General features: G+C 46.2%; 1 protein-coding gene across 1 annotated transcript in view; it reads left to right on the top strand.

Annotated features, from left to right (window-relative positions):
* The window catches only part of COTL1 (coactosin like F-actin binding protein 1), a 43,150-nt gene extending 30,041 nt beyond the window's left edge, over positions 1–13,109 (top strand). Inside the window, exon 4 of the mRNA XM_049864132.1 lies at positions 11,722–13,109. Within this exon, the coding sequence (XP_049720089.1) occupies positions 11,722–11,832 (111 nt within the window). The 3' untranslated portion in view covers positions 11,833–13,109. The remainder of the gene's footprint in view (positions 1–11,721) is intronic.
* The last annotated feature ends 6,306 nt before the right edge of the window (positions 13,110–19,415 follow it).

Genomic DNA, 19,415 nt, shown 5'->3' with positions numbered 1-19,415 from the left:
ATATTCTCAACAACAGCAATAACAAAAATAAAATAAATTAAAAAAAAAACAAGGTGTAGAAACTAAGATTGAGAGTAGATAAAATGAATGAGAGATGTTTCCTAAATTTAAATCTTAAAACAAAAATCAAGACTATAAAAGAGACACAATATTAAAAAAAAAACCAAGAGATTTCAGGAATCTCCCAAAGGGACAGGAGTGAAGTTTCCATCCTGTTGTGCTGACATCCATCCCTGTGTCAACCGTAGCCGCAAGGATGCCGCAAGGTCCCGTAACGATAAGTAACCCCCACGTCTTCACCCCGTACCTCTGATGCCTTTCCCCTTTTCTACTGGTGTAGTCTTTCAAGCTTAATTCTCCTATAGATTCTTTTGAGATTTATTAAGTCAGAGAAGGCTAAGGATCATCCTGAAATTTGAATGATATTTCTCTATGGTCTTGACCTTTTTTAAATTAAATACGTGATGGCAATACATTTCAAAGAGTAAAAAAAAAAGGGGGGGGGCCGTATCAAATAGGAAAGAGCCTAGGTTTGGGGGAGTGAAATCCAAATTAATATTCCGGCTCCATCAGTCTCTTAGCTTTAGGACCATGGACAAGCGACTTTATCTCTAGAATTTCTGTTCTCACTTGTGAAAAGGAGAAAATAAATTTTCAGAGTTGTTAGAAGGATTAAAGAAAAGCAACCAATGTAAAAAGAGTTCCTTCATTCTGGTGCCTAGTGAACTCCTATTCATCCTTCAAAACCCTGATTCTTTACTCCACTCTTCTGCCAGCTCCAGTTGGAATTAATTACTCCCTTGTCTGTGTCTCCACTGTGGTCCTGATCCCATGAATTATAATTAAGCGCCCAACTAGAAGATAACCTCCTTAAGGGCAGTCAGGGTCCATGGCTGGTCTATTAGGTAGTTTTCCTAGTGTTTAGAAAGGTACTGTGCATATAACAGAAGCCCTGATGGTGCAGTGGTTAAGTGCTCCGGCTGCTAACCACAAGGTCGGCAGTTGGAATCCACCAGCGCTCCTTGGAAACCGTGTGGGGCAGCTCTACTCTGTCCTGTAGGGTTGCCATGAGTCAGAGTCGACTCAACAGCAATGGATTTGGGTTTTTTTTTTAGTGCATATAACAGATGCTCAGAAGAAAGAGAAATGAATCCGTTCCCAATGGCTCTAGACTGTGTCTTATTTCTTGCGTATTCTTAGGACCAAAACCAAAAAACCAAACCCAGTGCTGTCTAGTCGATTCCGACTTGTAGCGACCCTATAGGACAGAGGAGAACTGCCCCATAGAGTTTCCAAGGAGCGCCTGGCGGATTTGAACTGCTGACCCTTTGGTTAGCAGCCACAGCACTTAACCACTATGCCACCAGCGTTTCCATTCTTAGGACAGATGCTAGTAAATGTTCAGTAACTGTACTTTGGATTGAATTAAATTGTGGAAGCCAGTTATACTCGGGGAGGGACTCAGGGGTGGGCTGGAATTTCCAAGGCTTCTGTTTCAGCAGAAAGCAGAGGTGAGAGCTGATGGGGTCAGCTGGGAGAACCTTGCACACCTTCGTGTAATGAGATTTATGGGCCTTGTGCTCCAGGGACGATCTGTACTCTCTTCATGGCTCCCCGGAGGGCTTCCGCTGTTTGTTTTCACGGGGAATGTTTACGTTTCTTTTAGCAGTGGTTGACGGAAAGGCTCTTGCTTCGTCTCCGTTTTGTGCACCTGGGACTGGAATTAGGCCGGTTGGGGCGGGTGGTTGTTGCTTATGTCATATATTTAAAACACAAACTGCCTGATTGAAAAAGAAGAGGCTCCCTCACAGCGTGTGAACAGCGGTGCCGGGTACCATGTATGGAGGACCAGGTACATTCCTGCATGAGCCCAGTGCTGTTATTACCCCAATATACAGATGAGGAAACAGAGGCTTACAGGCTAAGTGCTGAGGCAGAAGCCAAATGGTGGGGGATCAGAGACCAAGTTAAAGGTAGGGCTTTATCCTGAGGAGGGTAGGGGCCCCTAAAAAGACTTTAACCCTGGGGGTGATGGAGCCAGCTTTGTGCTCCCTGCATCCCAGGGAATGAGCCTATCATGTAAATGGAGACTGCCTTAACCAGCAAAGAGTTCTGCCATGCAGGCTGTGGCCTGGCAGCCCTTCCCTAAACCCCAGATGGGTCCCCGCCCTTGGCCAGCCTGCGTCAGTGTGGTACCTGCTCCAGTCGCCTCCTGTCAGCTGGCCTCCTGACACCCTGATGCAGCCGTGCCTCACACCACCCGGCAGTATACGGTTTCCGTGCTGTGAGGGTGCTGGACTCGAATGTGGACAGGTCTTAGCTGGAGGAGCCCGAAGAAATGAATCTAGACAGGTCTTAATGTGTGAAATGCGGATTTTGCACGTCGTTTATTAAGGCTGAAGGCTTTCTGCATTCTTTAAATTTTGTCTGTCTTTGAGATTGTTTTCTTCCCTCTTTCTTTTCCCCTTCCTTGTATGTTTCCATACTTTCCTGTTGCTCTTCTGATATTTGTCCTTGGACAGCCTGCCTTTTGAGATTCCCTTCCTGGAACAAACCCTTTGCTCTCCGTTTCCTCCCCCACAGTGGTTTTGTCCCAGGGCATTGTGGTTTTTAAAAATTGTTCAGACAAAATTGAGGAGTTAAATAGTGATCAGCCACCATCCTTCACCTCACACAGAGATTTCTGTTCATTCCCGTGCAGCCTTTGCCCCATGGGTGCATGGTTATACCGGGCTTTAATCGTACCAGATATGATTTATGTTCTTTCCCTGAACATTTCAGAAATGTGTTTTCAGTTTCCAGAATTTTAATGGCTGGGTACTGTTTTGTTGAGTGAACACAGTATATCATACATAAGACTATAACCCTCATTTTGTGTGTGTGTGTATGTATGTATATGTGTGTGTGTGTATGTGTGTGTATGTTTTCCTGGTAAAGAGCTTGGGTACAGAATTAAATGTAGGTTGGATTCCCAGCCCCCCCACTCACCAAACCTGTGACCTTTTGCTGGCTACTTCACCTCTCTGAGCCTTAGTTTCCTTATCGGAAAATTTGGAATGATAATATCTAATTCATGGAATTGTTGCAAGGATTAAAAAGGATACTATATATAAGTGCCTGGTGTATATGAAGCATTCAACGAAGATACTGTTTACTTATTTATTCAACTTTCAGTTTTAAAAACTGGAAACAGCTGGGTATCTACTGACAATGAACCTCTTTGGGTATACGTGTTATAATTTTTCTAAATTCTATTGAAAATTTTTTATTTGGGAAAATTCCCAGAAGTGGGTGTGGCTGAGGAACAAAAAAATGCTGGGTACAATTTTGACCAGGCAGAAGTTGAAGATCTAAACCTAGATTTAAATCTAACTTGTCAAATAATCAGTAAAACGAAACAAACAAAAACCCAAATCTGTTGCCATTGAGTCGACTCCAACCCATAGAGACCCTAGAGGACAGAGTAGAACTGCCCCATAGGGTTTCTAAGGCTGAAATCTTTATGGAAGCAGACTGCCACATCTTTTGCCCATGGAGCAGCTGGTGGGTTCAAACTGCTAACTTTTCAGTTAGCAGCCAAGTGCTTCATCAGTGCACCACCAGAACTCCTTTTCAAATGATCAATAGGTAGTAGCTATTTGAAGCTCTGTGTTAAGAATTCTGGTTAGGTCTGGACTCAGTGGGAACAATGCTACAATAGATTAGTGATGTCTGCCATGGATACAGGAGGAGAGAGTAGAGGTATGTTTGTCACATTCTTGCCATCACTGATTTAGATAAAGTGAAACAGTAGTCAGAAACCAGACAAGGTGGGCGTCTGTAAATATCTGTGGTCAGAAAGGCAGAAGGTCAGATTCCAGGCGGTCGTCCAAATGCTAAAGAGGTGGTGACCCCATCAGGGTCAAGATTCCAGGCATGTGGGCACTGCCCTTATGTGGTTTTGGCCCATGTTCACTCACAGCACACTTTAGGACTTTATGCCCCCCTGCCATCTGTCTGCATTAGATGATCACACTGTGCCCACCCGAAATGTGGCTGTGTGCCTCTGTCTTGCCCTATCTCCTCCCCCAGTGAAGCAGGGTCAAGTCACTTCTGCACTGTTCACATGACACAGATCCCTTTGTTCCCGAATCTGTCGAATGCTATATCATACCACTTTGATCTGTTTGTTTTTTTCTCTTTTCTATGATGACTCACACCTGTTATAAGAACTAATTCTTTTTGAGTAAATTACACCATGCTGTTAGGAATTGTTCAGCCTTGGTCTTTTAAGTGCTTAGAACAGTTGCAGAAGGGGACATGGAGAGGCCCAGAGGCGGCTGGCAGCTGAATGCCCAACAGGCTTGAAGGCTGTGCATTTTCCTTTGTCTCCTGGGAGGGCACCCTGCTTCCCAGCAAGATGCTGGATGCTGGGGACTGACGGCTTTTCTTCAGCACTCCAGGATCTTTGGTTTATAATTGATCTTTGTCCATGTGGGAAAAAGACACATTATTGAGGCCAGCATGCTTCTTGTCCACCCCTGGCCCCTTCTAGTGCGCATTTTTGCAAGGGTTGAGATGTGCCTGAAGCTGGCATATAGCCTTCATTTTAAAAGCTGATCCCAAAGTTGACTTTTCTGTGCCTGTTCTCCCCACTGGCCCTTGGATTCTGGCATCCAAGGTGGGGCTTTGTCTGATGCTCTGTCAAGACTTAGCTGCACATCTATGCATGGTGGTAGGAAAAGGACCTTTTTGCCCAGCTCTCTTCTTTCATAGCGGTGGAAACCAGGGCCCAGAGCCATTGAATGGCTCCTCCAGAGCCTCCCAGAACGCTCTACTTCTCTTTTTTTGCCCTCAGACCCTCACAGAGACTCTGACTACTGGAGTTTTGACTTCCCAGGGCTTAGGAGAGTGTCTGGTGTATGACAGGTATTAAACAGACAAATGTTTATTGGAAGAATGAGTTGCTTTAGCTCTCCTTGTCTTTGGATACAACAAAGATCACCTCTCCTCCCTGGTCCCTCTGCACGTTAGTGACATCACAAGCTTGTTTATCAGGGGCTCCCCACTCATTTTTTTTCTCCTAGACCTCCTCCTGCACCCATATTCTCCGCATTGGTTAACATCCCCACCATCCTCCCAGTGGCCTAAGTGGAAGATCCGACTGGTCTACCCCAACAGGCTTGCTCCCTTTTCTCCTGCAGCTGACCCCCTCCTAAATCCTGGTTGTCCCCCTGGACTTGCCACCCTCTCTCTGCAAGGGTGAAGAGGTGCCAGTGATACCTATTACTCAGAGAAATTCTTGGGACTTCCCATTATTTAAAAATAAACATTAGAAATGAAGAGATCACTGCAGGGCACAGAAGAGGAACCAGTCACTCCCTGCCTTCACTCTGAGTGTTTCACAGAATTTCTTTATATCTCAGTTTCCCTTAACAATCTTGAGAATGCAAGTGAACCCAAGATCATGTAAAATGATGTCTAATGATTATTGAGTACTACTCAGTAGCAGGCATCATTGCAAACCCTTTGCACACCCATTGAGTCCTCACAACATCTCTAGCACGTGGGTACTATTATTGTCCACATTTGCAGAGGAGACTGAGGCTCAAGGAGGTTGAGTCACTGACGAAGGTCAGGCTGCTGGCGATGTGTATGGATAGCTGCCCATATGTTTGCTGGGCCCGAACCCACTCACAGCGCTAGGACTGAACTGGGGTTTAAAGCCAGGCATTTAAAAATCAGAGGGACGATTTAAAGGCAGGAATAGGAAAATGCTTACATGCTTTTAAAAACCAGCCTTGCAAATAGATGCTTTTCTGTGTACAGGTCTCTGGTGCCTAATACCAGTTGTTGGCTAGAATTGCCTTTGTCCCAAAAATGCTAGAATTGCCTCCACCTGGAAATCAGACTGATGTCTTTACATCTTTGAGGCGTGAACATATATCCACTTGAGAAAAATTAGAGGGGAGAAACTTGTCCTGAACTTGCAATGGCTGTTTCCTGTTTCTGAACACTCTTGATGGTGGCATAAGCCGCTTGGAGTCAGATTTAGCTGGAGGGGCCTCTTCCTTTAAACAGTCCTGCCCAGGAACAAAAGGAAAGTCCTCCACTTGGAAGCTATCAGAAGCGACACTGTGTTCCTATTAGCAAGCCACAGGATGTCTCTTGGAACCATGGTGACAGTGTCCCAGACTGGCACATGTGGCTTTGAGGAGATTGATTCTCCTTGGCTGGTGACATTGTTCTTTCAGCCTTTCTCATGTTCTATCCAGACCTGCACTGTGACCAGCCATGTGCGGTCACTGAGCACATGACACATGGCTGGTCTGCATTGCTATGCGCCATACGTGTAAAAGGCATGCTAGATTCTGAAGACTTAGTATGAATAAAAAAGAATGCAAAAGACCTTGTTAATATTTTTTTGATTCCATGTTGAAATAAGATTTTGGGTATATTGGGTTAGATAAAATCCTACTAAAATTAATGTCGCCTGTTTCTTTTTACCTTCTTTAATGTGGCTACTTAAAAAAACTCAAAAATCCATTGTTGTAGAGTCGATTCCGATTCCCAGTGACCCTATGGGACAGAATAGAGCTACCCATAGGGTTTTCAAGGCTGTAATCTGTATGGAAGCAGACTGCCACATCATTCTCCACCTGGGTGGCTGGTGGGTTCAAACAGCCAGCCCTTCGGTTAGTAGCCAAGCACTTAACCACTGCGCCACTAGGGCTCCTTATGTGGCTACTAGACAATTTGATATTGCACGTGTGGCTTGCATTCTAGTTCTGTAGGTCAGTGGTGCTCTGGACCCTCAAAGTCCTTCCAAATAAGGATGTGTCTCCGAAGCCTTGCAGCCGTCAGCATCGCCAGCTTCGTGTTTGGTGGGTGTGAGAAGGGTTCTGGGGACAGTGGCTGTGTGTGCAGAGGTGTGCGTGCACGGAGGTGGCCAGGCTTTGCATAGACGTGTTTTCCGTGGTTTCAGTGAGTCTGATTGCAGATTCCCCTTGCCGGCTACTTCCTGTCTCAGACATCACCCCCACTGCAAGGTGGGTCTGCCCACAGAGCCGCTTTCATTCTCTTTCTGCCTCTTTTTACAAACATACAGTCACGCCTGCTGCCCAAGGTGCTGGAGTCCCCCCTGTGAAGTTGAAGGCCTTCTCTGGGGAGGAAGGACTGGCGGTGGGCAGGGTGGGATCTTTTTAAGCTGGCATTCAGGTTGGCTGGAGTCAGGCTGTTTCTCCCTAACCCACTGCTCTCCACCCTCCAATCTGAGTTCACCTTCTTCTCTAACCCACTGCTCTCCGCCCTCCCATGTGTGTTCACCTTCCTCCCTAACCCACTGTTCTGCCTGGATGGGAAGTGTCGACTCATCCCTGAGCCCCTGCAGGTGTGTAGCATCCTGTGTGTGGTGGAGGCCTACGAGGTGGCTGGGAGTCATGGGCAGTGGGCCATTCACCTCTTCAACCCACTGGTTCTGGCCTTGAAGGAGTGGAGTGCTGCCCTGTCAGAGTGGAGGGTAAGAGCAGGTGTGGCATCTGCTCCGGCCCTGGGGCTGCCTCAGGAACATCAACACCACCCCATGCCTGTCTCACTTGCATGTGCACATGGTGTCCTGTGGTGGCACACGCATGGCTAGTCCGTCCAGGAGACAAAGGGGAAGGCATTCCCAGAGACCTTGTCTGGAAGGTACTGGGGTCCCCGCTGGGCACAAGGATGGGAAGGGATGGGCAGATCATAGGATGAGCATGAAGCAGAGAGGAACACATGAATGCTGAGACACCTCCACAGACATGGGGAGGAAGGTGAACTCAAACTGGAGGGTGGAGAGCAGTGGGTTAGGGAGGAAGTTGAATGCACATGGGAGAGCGGAGAACAGTGGGTTAGGGAGGAAGGTGAACACACATGGGAGGGTGGAGAGCAGTGGGTTAGAGAGGAAGGTGAACTCAGATTGGAGGGTGGAGAGCAGTGGGTTAGGGAGGAAGGTGAATGCAGATGGGAGGGCAGAGAGTGGTGGGTTAAGCAGTGAGGAGAGTGGCCCTGGGACCAGCTCTGTCATTTAGTCAGCCATGTGTGAGCATCACTCACTGAGCCTCAGTTTCCCTTTCCATGAATTGAAGAGTTGAGATAAGGTGCCCTCTAAAGACCTTCCAGCCCTGCAATCTGTGATGCTGTACTCACTTCCCAGGGCTTCTGTAACACAGTACCACCAACTGGGTGGCTTTAAACAACAAAAATTTATTGTCTCACAGTTCTGGGGGCCAGAAGTCCAAAATCAAGGTGTCGACAGGCTGTCCTATCTCAGAAGGCTCTAGGAAAGAATCTTACCTTGTCTTTTCCAGCTTCTTTTGGTTCCTGGCATTCCTTGGGTTGTAGATGCATCACTCCAGTCTCTGCCTCTATCATCACATGGCCTTCACCCTGTCAGTCTCTTCTCCTAAGGACGGCAGTCAAATTGGATGAGGGCCTATCAACTGTAGTGTGACCTCATGTTAACTAATTCCTTCTGCAAAGGCCCAGTTTCCCAACAAGGTCACATTCACTGGCGGTTAGGTTAACCTACCTTTTGGAGGAAAAAATTCAACTCATAAAAGATGGTGTTGAGGCTGTAAGACCTAGAAGGGAGCATCCATAAATCCCTTCCTTTTGGCTCAGCTTTGGAACAGCGTGGTTATACCCTTTAGCAGTTCCTGGTTATACCCCTTGACAGTTATTTGGCAGGGACTCATATGACAGGCAGAGCAAACCCAAATGCACCAGCCATTAGTCAGGCTGAAGGTGCAGGGACACGACAAGGCTCTTATCTGAATAGAAGGCCGTTCTACCTACCCACCCTGTAGGCAGAGCTGCAGGATTCTCCCAGAGAGGGAATTTGGGGTCTTTTCTATAGGTCCTGAAGCATGGCCACAGTCATTGTAGCCTCAGAAATGTTTAAAGTGCTCGTCTCAGTCATTAGAAGAGAAAGTACATTTTTTTCAGTCAAGAACGAAGAAGGACTTTTAATGTTGCACAGTCCAGCTCTCTGGTGTATCCCTGAAGGGAAATTGGGAATGAAATATTAATATGAGACTTCAATAGAAGAATCCTGACCAAAAGGGAGAAAACGTTAGAACAGAATTTCAAATACTCCTGGAATCCAGATTTCTTGGAGCCATGGAGGCTGGATTAACGTCAAAACTATTGTCCTGAGATAATCTTTGAACCTTAAACCAAAAATATCCCCTGAAGTCTTCTTAAAACAAAACAATAAAAAAAAATTTAAGAATGTCTGCCTAGAGCATTATGCTCTTTTAAGAATTATCTATACAGGAACAAATTGACAACAGCAACTCGAAAGGTTAGATAGGAAACTTAGGGGGAGGTGAGTTTATGTTAATGGGGAGGGACAACCCGGAGAAGGAGGGTGAGAATGTTTGTACAACTCGAGGAATATAATCAAAGTCATTGAATTGTACATGTAGAAATTGTTGAATTGGTGTGTATTCTGCTGTGTATATGCTCAACAACAAAAATAAAAGATTTTAAAAATAATATGGAACTTTAAACTGAGCTCTGTAGTCCCCTGCCCCTGCCACTCTTTTTTTTCCTGCAGTCATTGGATCACTGGGCTACTTGTCTTTAACGCCTCTTTAGACAGTGACAGGGAGTCCCTCAGTGCTGCAAACAGTTAAGTGCTCGATTAAAGATTGGCAGTTTAAACACACCCAGAGGCATCTCAGAAGAAAGGCTTGATCTGCTTCCAAAAGGCCACAGCCTTGAAAACCCTATGGAGCAGTTCTACTCTGTACAAAACAGAGTTGCCATGAGTCAGAATTGACTCAATGACAACTAACAACAACAGACAATGACAATAAAAACATATCTGCTATGGGTAAAATCATCTTCTATTTTACTTTCTATTGGCGAAGAGAGCAAAGGATATCCAGCTGATCCGAAAGGGTTATCAAGTTGCAGAATGACCCTGTGTTAGGTTCAATTTACTTTAAACTTTTTCAGAGACCAAATTGTTGCTCTTTTTTATACTCTTGTTGGATATAACTTAGAACCATTTTCTAATAATCTTCCCGTTTTTTCTAATTGGAGACATATCTTTTTTAAAAAATAATTTTTTTCATTTACATTTATTGTTGTGTCACAATTTATCACCTTCTGCAATTCTGTTCTGCATCTTATTTTGGTTATAATTTGATTTCCCATATACTTGTGGTTTTAAGTTTGACTGTGCATGGTGCATATACAGTTTCACTTTAGATTTCTTAGGTCTTATCAAATGTATTTCTTCTTAATCTAAATCTTCTGATAACTAACTTATGCAAACACCCAGGGTTCCTATTTCCTTAGTTTGCCATATATAGCTATCACACAGCAGAGGCCCTTTGGACTTCCTTCCACAGGCATCTTAAGCTATTGGCTTTCTCCTCCCTGGGGCTGTTGTCTGCCCTCCCCCATGCCACTGGGGCTCCGCATTGAGAAACAGGTTAATTCTCAGTTCTCCTTTCTTAAATCTTTCACATCTGGCTTGTATTCTCTCATTTGTACTGATCACATACATGTATACTTGGTGGCACAGTATCATGGAATAGAAAGAAAAAGGTTTTAAAGAACATTTACTCATTCTGGACAAGTTATGAAATCTCTCCAAGCCTAGCCCATGGACCTTATCTGTTTAAAAAAAAAGAAAAAAGCTAATATGCTGAGGAATGATTAAATGAGAAATTGCACATGTGCTTGGCACATCTTAGCTGCTTGATAAGTGTTAGTCCCCCTTCTCCCTTCCTGCTAGTATTCTTAGTAACTTAGTAAGTGGTTTATCTTAATACCGTGAAACTCGGCCTCCAGGGTTTCTCTTTTTGGTGGTAGACGATGCTTTTATAACCACCAGCTACGGAGTCAGATGACCTTCAAGCCTCCTAGTTTTTGGTAACTGCCAACCATCCTTGGTGTTCCTTTGCTGCTTAAAGGTGTATCTACCTCTATCATCACATGGCATCTCCCCCTGTGTGTCTGTCTCTTCATGTCTGTTTTCCTTTTTTATAACACACCACTCAGAAGGGATTAAGTTTAGGACCCACCCTACTCTGGTATGACCTCATTAACATAACAAAACCTATTTTCAAACAGGATCATATTCATAGGTACCAAACCAAACCTGTTGACACTGAGTAGTAGACCCCATGTTTTACAGAATAGAACTGCTCTATAGGGCTTTCTTGGCTGTAATCTGTATGGGAACAGGTTGCCAGGCCTTTCTTCCACAGTGCTGCTGGGTAGGTTTGAACCACCAATCTTTAGGTTAGTAGTCAAGCACAACCCATTTGTGCTACTTAGTAGCCTTTTTATTCACAGGGACAGGGGTTAGGATTTCAACATATATTTTGGAAGGACAAGGTTCAATCCATAATAAGGGCGTTTCCCGTTTTTTCTTTTACTAGAGAGCCTAGTGTTAAACATTTGCCAGCACACCAGCCTGCCTTTCCAGTGTTGTCACTATCATTCTGCTGAAAAGGATTTTTTTTTTTTCACATCTGAGGAAACTGAGGCTCAGAGGACTTCAACTTCACCCATTCAATGATCTCTAGTGGTTGTTTTGTTCTGCCAAACCACCCTGCTGACAAATTTCCATTTTGATCATTTCTTAATGTTTTCGGTGCCAAGACTTCTTAGTGTGTTGGCTGAGCAACACTTCGATCCCGCCTCTTCCTTTTTAATAGGAACTGTGTGTGTTCTAATTTGTTCTTGCAGAACTTTGCTAAAGAGTTTGTGATCAGTGATCGGAAGGAGCTGGAGGAAGACTTCATCAAGAGTGAGCTGAAGAAGGCAGGGGGAGCCAATTACGATGCTCAGACAGAGTAACCCCCGCCCTCCCCCTGCCCCTGGCCAAAGTCATCTGCCTGCTCCCCGGGGGAAGGGCCCCCCGGCCCAGCTACCAGCCCACCAGCCCACCAGGGAGAAGAGAAGCGACGAGAGGCAACGCCGCCATCCTGTGTCTGCAGCCCAGTCCCCTTTCCTGCCTCCCTCATGAACCCTGTTGTCTTCTATCTCCTGACGCTCATGGAACATCTTTCTTTTACCTTATTCCTTTTCCTCCTCTTTTTTATTCTAAAGAAAAATCGTTTTGATGCCAAGGTCATGCATGTCATCAGATTTGAGGTACCTCCTGTAGTGACCCCTTTTCCTGACATTTCTCTTGCCTAGCCTGAGCCACCATGACCTCACGTTGCTAATGAAACCTGTGCCACCATCTTGGCTTTCTGGCATGCCCTCCTGTTTACTGTTAAGGAGGCAGCTGTCCCAGGAGCAGTGCTGGCCCACCTCAGCGTTTGTAGGAACACACATGTATTCTAGCTTGGACCTCCTAGAATGTGCTTCAGGGTCCCTCACCCCCACCCCCATCAAAGGTGCCTAAGGGACATGTCTGACAGAGATGGAGACAAGTCTATGTCTGACTCAGACCGAATAAGAAGAGATAAAATTTGCCTTAAAACTTGGCTTGGCACTGGCTTTGCCAGGTGGTCTGGAACCGCCCATCCCCATCCTGTTGATCGAAATCTCATTGTGGCATGAAGAGAGGGCATAGGTCTGAGTCCCAAGACTTGACAGGAAGTGGTTAACTTCAGGGTTAGCTTCAGGGGCTCCCAAAGTGACCAGGACGTTAGGGACAGAGGACCAGATGGGGAATGGGAATTTACGTGAAACTGGGAACTGGTCCTTACATTCAGCAGGGTCCTCTGTAGGACCGAGGATGCTCGGGCCTGTGGGCCTACCCTGCCTATTTTGCTGCGTCTTAAGTGGAAGTCCCAGCACTCATGGGGACCCCGGCATCTGTGGTTTCAATCATGTGCACCACACATTCAAAAGGATTTTTTTAAAAAAAAAAAAAGGAAAGATGAGATTGGCTTTGTTCTTCATGAGCACATTTTATGTAGATCTTTTTCTTGTTTTCTTTGCTCATTTCACTTGAGGGGAGGATGTCTGTACTGTATTGGGGTTGTGAAGAACACCCGCACTCAAACAGTTTACAGAAATAAATGTTTTTTTTGTTTTTCAAAAAACAGTTTGATTTTCTGATTTGTCTCATAAAACTGTTTCTTCTCTCTCTTTTAACAAAATAAAGGTAATTGTCTTACTGAGCTGTGCGAGGCGTTTGTAGAGCTACTGGGGATTAGACATGTGCATGTTCAGTAGCTTATTTACTTCTTAAAAACCACTGCAAGAAACAGGTGCTGTCTTCCCCATTTTGTGGAAACAGTGACTCAGACTGGCTAAACAACCCAGTGTCACGCAGCGAGAAAAATGGCAGAGCTGGGGTTTGAACCCGAGTCTCCTGAGGCCCTGGGACTGTAGCTTGTGGGTAAGTGGGGAGGCACTCGATTTGAAGGGGTGATGAGACAGCAGGATTGCCATAGTTCTTGAGTGGCCAGAATCCTCCTCCCAGACTTCTCACAAAAGCTGCAAGAAAGCACCTTCCCCAGCTTAGCTGTGACATCCTTTCTGAGCTCATACTAGATCTTAAAACTGGAATTTCAGCACACTAGGTCCGGGGGGACACAGAATCAGGCCAGCAGAGCGCGAACACACGGACAACTGGGTTTGGAGGAGCCAAGCGTGGGGCAGGGAGGGTGCGAGAAAGGATGGAAAACAAAATTCACAGGACAGAATCTTGCAAGATATAGACAAGGTTGTAATCACGCTGCCCCCAGCCCACCCCAGCTATGTCTGGCTTCAAGTCCCTGCTCCTTTGCTCACCAGCTGTGTGACTTTAGGCAAGTTACTTAGCCTCTCTGAGCCTCAGTTTCCTGATCTGTGAAGTGGTCACTACTCTTACCTACCTGTTACGGATTAAATTGTGCCTCCCGACCCCCTAAAATATGTGTTGGAATCCTAAGCCCTATACCTGTGGATGTAATCCCATTTGGGAATAGGGTTTTCTTTGTTATGTTAATGAGACCATACCAGTGTAAGTTGTGTCTTAAACCTACTCAGTTCTGAGATCTAAAAGGAGAAGGCTAGGCATCAAAGCAAGCAAGCGTAAGTGGGGAGAGACAGACCCTATCTGAAGACAGTCAAGGCCCAGGAAGTCCAAGGATTGCCAGCTACTAGAAGCTGAGACAAAATCAACTAGATGAAAACTACCAGCAACAACAAAAGAAGCTGAAATAGACAAGAAAGGACCTCTGCCTATAGCCAGCGCCCTGAATTTGGACATCTGGCCTCTTGAATTGTGAGAAAATAAGTTTCTGTTCTTTTAAACCACCCATGTGTGGTATTTCTGTTACAGCAGCACTTGCTAACTAAGATACTACCGTGGAGGAAGACAAGAAGAGCGGTGACTGCGTGTGTGGAATGCATGCAGTGGTGTCTGGTGTTTTGAGTTCAGCCTGACTGTGGCGGGGCCTCTGTAGCTCTATGTGTGTTTATTTTTTTCCTGTACCAAATTAGTTTCTTCTGCTTCCCAGCATAAGGGCTTCCTAGCTACGGTGGGAGAACTTGGGCTCAGTAGATATCCATCTTCACGTCTGTCCCCCGAGTTTTGGAAAACCTGGCCTGGAGAGTGGCTGGTCTCCTGGCCCCTCCTGCAGGCTTGTTTCCACCGGACTCCCAGGCCCCAATATGAATAGTGGGGAAACCAGCACCCCGAGAGAACCAGGCAGAGCTGACTGACCTTTTCTGGCCTAGCCTGGAAGTCACACATCATTTTCTCTATTCTTAGGTGGTCCTGTTGTTAGTTGTGGTGGAGCGTATTAGAACTCATGGCGACCTCACGTGTGCAGAGTAGAACTGCTCTGTAGGGTTTTCAAGGTCCTTTCAGAAGCACATCACCAGACCTGTCTTCCCCGGCCCCTCTAGGTGGGTTTGAACTACCAACTTTTGCCAGTAGTTTAGCCCTTAACTGTATGCTACCCAGAGACTCCAAAGGTAGGGGACATAAACCAACCCCTCAGTAGGAGGAATATCAAGGAATTTGCCTCCTGGGGGCAGGGGTGAAGGAAATATCCCTGCCTCAGTGCCCTCAGGCTTGCAGAATTTGTCTGGGGTAGGGTGGGGAGAGGCAGCTGACAATAAGACAGGCGAATAATTACAGCGTATTATTTTTGTGCTCCCAGTAGCTTGCTGCTCCTAGCCGGTTGATCCCTGGGAGATGCTTCTTTTCTCTCAACTTTGTCCGGTCCTCCTGCAGGCGGCTTCCTCCCTAGGGGTTCTCTGGGAGTGGAGAGGCAGGCTGCTCCCCCACAACCATTGCTGAGGAAGGTCTGCTGCCCTCACCCCAGGGTGGGTTGTCCTCATCGCAGCCTCCTGGTGCTTCCTGTTCCCCATTTCTTAGCGAACCATAAAACCCAAACCAAACCTGTTGCTGTCAAGTCGATTCCAACTCATAGCGACCCTGTAGGACAGAGTAGAACTGTCCCATAGAGTTTCCAAGGAGAACCTGGTAGATTTGAACTGCTGACCTTTTGGTTAGCAGCCATAGCACTTAACCACTATGCCACCAGGGTTAGAAGAGACAAAAACAAGGACGAAAAAGTCAACTCTCACAACAGTATCCATTCCTTAAGGGGAACCTGGAGGTAGCTTCGGGTGGAGCTCGGAGCTGGACCTCAGGGTGGCCCAGGGTATGTGTCTCCTCTGCAATTCTAATCACCCATGCCTCTGTCTGGGGGCCTTTCAGACACAGTGGAACTCTGAGGACATATTTCAGTCCTATGGTCACTGGGCCACTCCCTCCCTGCACATTCTTCCTGGGTTGTAATTGGCCGATTCCCCTTCCTTTCCCTTCCAGTTTCTTCTCTCTACCCTCCCTGGGCCTGGGAGGCTGATCTGTGTGGGGTGATCCACATTTCCAATGGGGGCACAGCTGGAGATGAGATTGGGGTACTAATTCCCCAGATCCCTCCCGTGGGGCCCCTTTCCACACAGCTGCCCTCTCTGGGTTCCCCCGCGCCCTGCTGTTGCCAGCCCCGAGACACCCCAGGTCACCCTGGGACACCTTATGGATATTTCCCTGGACTCCACTCACACCTTCATGGACCAAATGAGAAACCAAACCCATTGCCCTGAAGTCAATCCTGACTCATGGCAAACCATGTGCTCCATGGGGTTTTCTTGGCTTTAATTTTTACTGATGTAGGTTGCCAGGCCTTTCTTCTGCAGCATCACTGGGTGGGTTCGAACTGCCAACTGTTAGGTAAGTATTCAAGTGCAAACTGTTTGCACCACCCAGGGACTTCCTTTGTGGACAGTTCCCCATTAAACTCTCTTCTACCCCTGTGCCCTGAGCCATATATTTTCTTTTAGAGTTGGGCTTTTTGGGTGCTGTTTAAGAACTCTCTGCCTACCCCAAGGTCATCAGCATGTTCTTCTATGTTATCTTTTAGAAGCTTTATTTGAGTATGCATATACTTTCCAGTGACGCAGGACCAGGCAACATCTCATTTTGTTGCACGTAAGGTCACCACGAGTTGGAGCCAACTCGATGGCAACTAGCCACACTTCCCAAAAACAATGAAGTTAATTTTTTTAAAGAGTCATGTTTCCCTTTAGGCCCAAAGGTCTTCCCCCTGACCACTCCCAAAACACGCCAGAAAATAAAACCCCGACAGTTCTCTACTCTGTTCTTATTTCTGGGCAAAATTCCACAGTTGGAAAGTCAAGGGCTTGCCCCTTTAAAAATGTCAGTCAGCCTTAATGGGGTTTTAAGCCTGGTGAACATTAAGCCCTTGACCCCAAGTTTTACAAATGCCTCCTGAGAGCAGGTTTGGAGGAAGGAGGAACTGGGGGACTTTCTGATTGTGCAGAGGAGGACTCAGGAACACAAGGCTGGGGCCCGAGAGGAAGTTCCAGCTCTGACCAGGGCTCAGGCCCTTTTGCAGGTAACGCTGGGAACTTCTCGGCTTGTCGAGAGTAAGGTTTCTGAATGTTTGCCACCTAAGCACAGCATGGGAGGCAGTGGTCCCTGCTCAACCCCTCCTTAAGAATCTAGGTTGAAAGGGGTTCTCTACCCCTCCTCTGTCCACCTCAGAACAGCAATGAGGACCCTCAGTTATCACTTCTTTTCTTTCCTCTTCCAGCTTCAGTCTCCCCCAGTTTTTCTGTCATTTCCTCTTTCATGTTCAAAGGGGCCAGCCTAACACCCTCCCCATCCCCGACCCCGATAACATCATTCTTTGCTCCGGTCACATCTGATAGTGCCCCAAGCATTTTCCAAGTCTCTTGCACCTCAGAAGGACTCAGTGTTATGCCCATTTTACAGAGGTGAAAACTAAGGCCCAGGGAGTTTATGTATCTTGTCCTAGGTAACTGTAATGGCAGAGCTGAGATTAGAAGGATGTTGTCCTAGGGGAAAAAAAAAAAAGTAGAAGAAAGGTAGCCTGACTCCTAGACCAGGGATGCCTTTGTCTACCCATTTTTTGAATGAGGACTGGGAGGTGAAGGCCCACATCTATTACATAGTAGAGTGGAGATTTCCTGAGAGCAAGAACCCTGTGGCCTGCTGCCTTGGTACATGGCCCCTCCCTCCTACCTCAATTCGCATGCCACAACGTCTAATTCATTCCTCCCAAAAATTTATTGAGCTCTTACTAAGTGCCAGACACGAGATGGCAGTGGAGATCTCACAAGATAGCCCCAGTCCCTGCTCTCAAAGAGCTTCCAGTCTAGTGGAGAGGAGAAATACTAAATGACTGGCCCAGTGTGACCAATGCCACTAAAGAGAAATATGGTTGTAAAGGAGATAGAACATGAAGAGTTGACAGAGGTTGGTAACCAATGCAACTTTATTAATGTGCTTGGCTGCTAATTGAAAGGTTGGAGGTTCAAATTTACCCAGGGGTGACTTGGAAGAAAGGCCTAGTGATCTACTTGCAAAAAATCAGCCATTGAAAACTCTATGGAGTGCATTTCTACCCTGACACACTGAGAGCTGAGAGATGAGTAGGCTGAAAGCAGAAGCAGGGGGCGCAGTGATGTTTCAAGCAGAAGCAAAGCATGTGCAAAGGCCCTGGGGTAGGAGGAAGCGCAACATGTATCAGAACTCCCCCTGTACATTCCAATCACCTGGGTAGCCTAAAAAAACTACTTATTTCTTGGCCCAACCTGAGGCCAATTGGATCCAAGTCTGAGGTAGAGTTGGCATTAATAGATTTTTGAGATCCCCAGGGGAATCTGATGCACAGCAGGTTCCAGTAGGCCAGGGTAATGATTTTGGATTTTTATCCCAAGCAGAGTGAGAGCTCCGAAGGGTTTAAGCAGGGAGTGGTTCCATGACATAAAAAAAGGAAAAGAAAATCATTATTAGTCATTTTTAGCTGATAGCTGGATGCCAGAGAGAAACGCTAGGGATTGTTGAGTAATTTTGTTATATAATTCTCAGATCACAGTCTACATGCATCCAAATGACTCAAAATGGTGACTATCACATCAAATATGCCACCTTCAAAGAAAGACAAGTGTAATTCAGTCAGAGGAATTGCTCGAACGTTGGTTCTCTGTGTCTCGGTCAGGATGTGTTGAGCCCATAATCCTAAATAAAGAAAGATCAGTCAAGAATCTGGTGGGGCCAAGAACAGGTACAACATGAACTTCCACTAGAACTTCCAAGCAGAATCAAGTTAAAACCAGGCATACCAGAGGTCATCTGATGTACCCGCAAAGAACTTCTGTTTGAGTGCAGAGAGGAGAAGCTCCGTGTGAGTAGGTGGTGACTACCCATCTCCAGGCCCATTTGTGAATGGACCCACGTCTTAACAGCTTTGCAGAATTCTGGGCTGAGGTCATCCTGAATTGGGGTGGATTACTCGTGTCCTTACAAGAGAAGGAGAGCAGATAGGCCCGGAGGAGAAACCACATGAAGATGGAGGCAGAGATTGGAGTGATGGGCTACAAGCCCAGGAACACCTGGGGCCTCCAGACGCTGGAAGAGACAGGGAAAGATCTGCCAACACCTTGATTTTGGGCTTCTGCCCTGCAGAGTGTTAAGGGGATAAATTTCTGTTGTTTTAACCTGTTAGTGACCCGTGGACATACAGTATCCCAACAACTTTTTAAGCCTCTGGAATTCTTTGGGGAGGAGGTAGTCCAATTAGCCCAATGCGAGAAATTCAAGAACCCTGAGATGGAGCCTTGTTTTTGTGTAGATGGAGCATTGTCTTAGGTGATGTCCCCTGCATGTGTGAATTTTCTAAACCTTGACGTGTTTGCTTTTATTTCCGTGAGATAAGCCTCCTCCTTATGTTTCCCAGTTACTGTGTTCTCAGTAAGAATGTATTTATCCACACGAATAAGCTATTCCCAGTCTTCATTCAGTCATAGTGGCCATTTTCTCCTTGATGCCATTCATTGTGTCCAGGTGTTACTGGCTCCCTGCATTTCTGGTTTCTGAACAGTAAATAATGCCTTTACAATAAAGAGTAATGCCTTGCGGTGATACTTTTCAAGAGACT

This window comes from Elephas maximus, chromosome 21 (assembly GCF_024166365.1).
Source record: "Elephas maximus indicus isolate mEleMax1 chromosome 21, mEleMax1 primary haplotype, whole genome shotgun sequence".
Lineage (NCBI taxonomy): Eukaryota > Metazoa > Chordata > Mammalia > Proboscidea > Elephantidae > Elephas > Elephas maximus.
This window is presented reverse-complemented; position numbering and strand designations above follow the sequence as displayed.